The 2,631-nt window shown below is 36.5% G+C and overlaps 1 protein-coding gene across 1 annotated transcript in view; it reads right to left on the bottom strand.

Moving 5' to 3' along the window:
- Nucleotides 1-6: 6 nt before the first annotated feature.
- Nucleotides 7-2,631, bottom strand: part of LOC106875759 (probable lysosomal cobalamin transporter) — a 26,466-nt gene continuing 23,841 nt past the window's right edge. The window contains exons 14-15 of the mRNA XM_052969895.1: nt 2,233-2,336; nt 7-1,501 (exon numbers count right to left, since the gene is read on the bottom strand). Coding sequence (XP_052825855.1) covers nt 1,388-1,501; nt 2,233-2,336 — 218 coding nt within the window. The 3' untranslated portion in view covers nt 7-1,387. The remainder of the gene's footprint in view (nt 1,502-2,232; nt 2,337-2,631) is intronic.

Here is a 2,631-nt window from a genome sequence, read left to right as displayed (position 1 = left end):
TTTAATGAACCCTGTCCCGAAAAGGATAAAAGCAAAGTCAACCTTGGTGGAATTTGAACTCAGAACATAAAGACAGATGAAAAACTTTGCCTGGCGTCCGAACAATTCTGCCAGCTCACCACTTTAATAATAATAATAATAATAATGGTTTCAAATTTTGACACAAGGCCAGCAAGTTCAAGGGAGGGTATAAGTCAATTGCATCAACCCCAGTATGCAACTGGTACTTTATTTTATCGACCCCACCGAAAGGATGAAAGGCAAAGTCGGCCTCGGCAGCGTTTGAACCCAGAACATAAAGACAGACAAAATGCTGCTAAGCATTTTGCCCAGCATGCTAATGGTTCTACCAGCTTGTCGCCTTATCCAATAATAATAATCACACAACTAATAATAATAATAACAATAATAATATGCACTTAATCATTATTATTATTATTATCATTACTTCTGCTGTAAAAAGAATTATAACAGAGTGGACCAGTAATGTTTGCCAATTCCAACTAATTCCCTGTAATCTTCTAGGATATTTCTATTATTATGATTTCTTGTTTAATATTCAGCTATCCTCCTAACTGACTTTTTATATACAATAACATTTTCTGCTATAGCTAAGGTGATTCTCGAGTGTCCTGTAATGCACTGCTAGACTGTTTTAAATATTACATGCAATAAGCTTTTTTCCTGAATATACAATGTTGAAATTGGGGTATTGGGGTGCATTTAATACACTCATGCATCTTTTAGGCCATTAAATAGAGTATATTTTAAAAAATGTCTTAATTTTTATTCTGTTGAGTGTTTGTTGTTCTTTATTTCTTTTGTTCTGTTGTTTTAATTTCTAACAATCTGTCGCTTATATCAAATATATATTAGTGGAGGGATTAAAACACTGTAAACAAGTTATGTTATAATTAGAGTAATGTGGCATATATTTCAGGAGTAAATATATATATATGTGCATATATGTGTGCATGTGTGTATATGTATATATACATAGACACGTACATACATACATGGTTTTGTGTATGTGTTTGTGTATTTTTATGTTTGTGTGTTGGTTCTATGAATATATAAATTATGTAGGTAGGTATGGAGTTTCGGCACACACATACATCTGTGTGTGTGTGTGTGCATGTATGTGTATGTGTGCGTACATATATATATTTGCTTCTATACAAATGCCAGTACATATGTGTACTTATATTATTTATATACATCACAATGTTAATTGGGAAAAAGATATATACACATACATATACGTATGTATAAATATGAGGGTGTGTGTGTATGTGTGTGTGTGAGCATGTGTGTAATATACGTACATGTATCGATATATGTATGTATATATATAAATTCCTTGCTGAATGCAAATAACAAAAGTAGTTTAGGCGTGGATCAAATCATCGTCACTATCTTCAAAGTCGTCGTGGTCAACAAGGCCCTCAATGGCAGATCTTCGGCGTCTTACAACAACAATAATAAAACCAATAGGAATCACCTGGAAAAGATAAAACAAAAATTACAAATACAGAAGGCAGAGGAATGAATCAAAATTGCTATTTATTTACATTGTCGCATTTTATTATTTCATGAGCTCCAAGGCAGCGAGCTGGCAGAATCATTAGCACGCTGGGTGAAGGATTGGCAATGACAGGAAGAGAATCTGCAGGAATGAATTCAGTCCAGGGAATGCAAGCATGACAAAGGGATGTCAAACCAATGATGATAAATATATAGAAAGGGGAATTCCAACCAGGTTTCATGGTTCGCAACCTCAACAGCTCCTTTATAGGATCCAGTGACTAAATACATCAGGAGGGACCATGTCTAGTTTCAGCCCCTACTCCTCTACCACTTTCGACCTCCTCCCCCGCTCTTTTGGAGGTGTCTTCAGCTCTGGTGTTGAGTGCGTTTTTCTTTCTCCTTTTTTTCCTTTTGTTCTTTGGTTTCTTCGATGCAGCGTCAACGAATGTCAGTGGGTGAATGACAATCCTGCCAAATTTCCCTTTAAATACTCATCAGTAGGCTCTAGCAGCCAGCACCAGCTAACTGTCATGTGACACTGGCTAAGCTTCAACTGACCAAAAGGATGGGAAGGGCCAGCAGTTTTGGCCTGCGCCCTCTCTAAACCTGCCTTCCAACAGTGTCGTGAGTGCACGGCACCTGATCAGAGTTATGTATAAAAGAAATAAATAGAAAAAGAGAATTTAAAAAAAAAAAAAAACTTACAGCAAGGAAAACCCATGAGAACCAATAATAAGCAGCACCGAAAAACCACATGGAATAGAAGAACTTGGTGAGTAGAACTGCCAATCTTGTCATTATGCAGAGATCTGCAAAAACAAATAGCATAGGAATAATGATACAAACAATAGTAACAAGAATAATAACTTGCAAATTCATTCTTAACCTTCTCCAACCTGGGTCCCTGTGTTTAACTTTATTCCACCTGGGTTCCTAAGCCTTATGAGTGGATCTCCTAAATGGAAACTGAAAGAAGCTCATTGTATGTATGAATGTGTGTGTGTGTGTGTGTGTGTGTGTTTGACAGCCAGTGTTGGTGTGTTTATATCCCTCAAACACAGCAGTTCAGCAAAAGAGATCGATAGAATAAGTACCGGGGTTGAT

The sequence above is a fragment of the Octopus bimaculoides genome, chromosome 8, assembly GCF_001194135.2.
Source record: "Octopus bimaculoides isolate UCB-OBI-ISO-001 chromosome 8, ASM119413v2, whole genome shotgun sequence".
NCBI lineage: Eukaryota > Metazoa > Mollusca > Cephalopoda > Octopoda > Octopodidae > Octopus > Octopus bimaculoides.
This window is presented reverse-complemented; position numbering and strand designations above follow the sequence as displayed.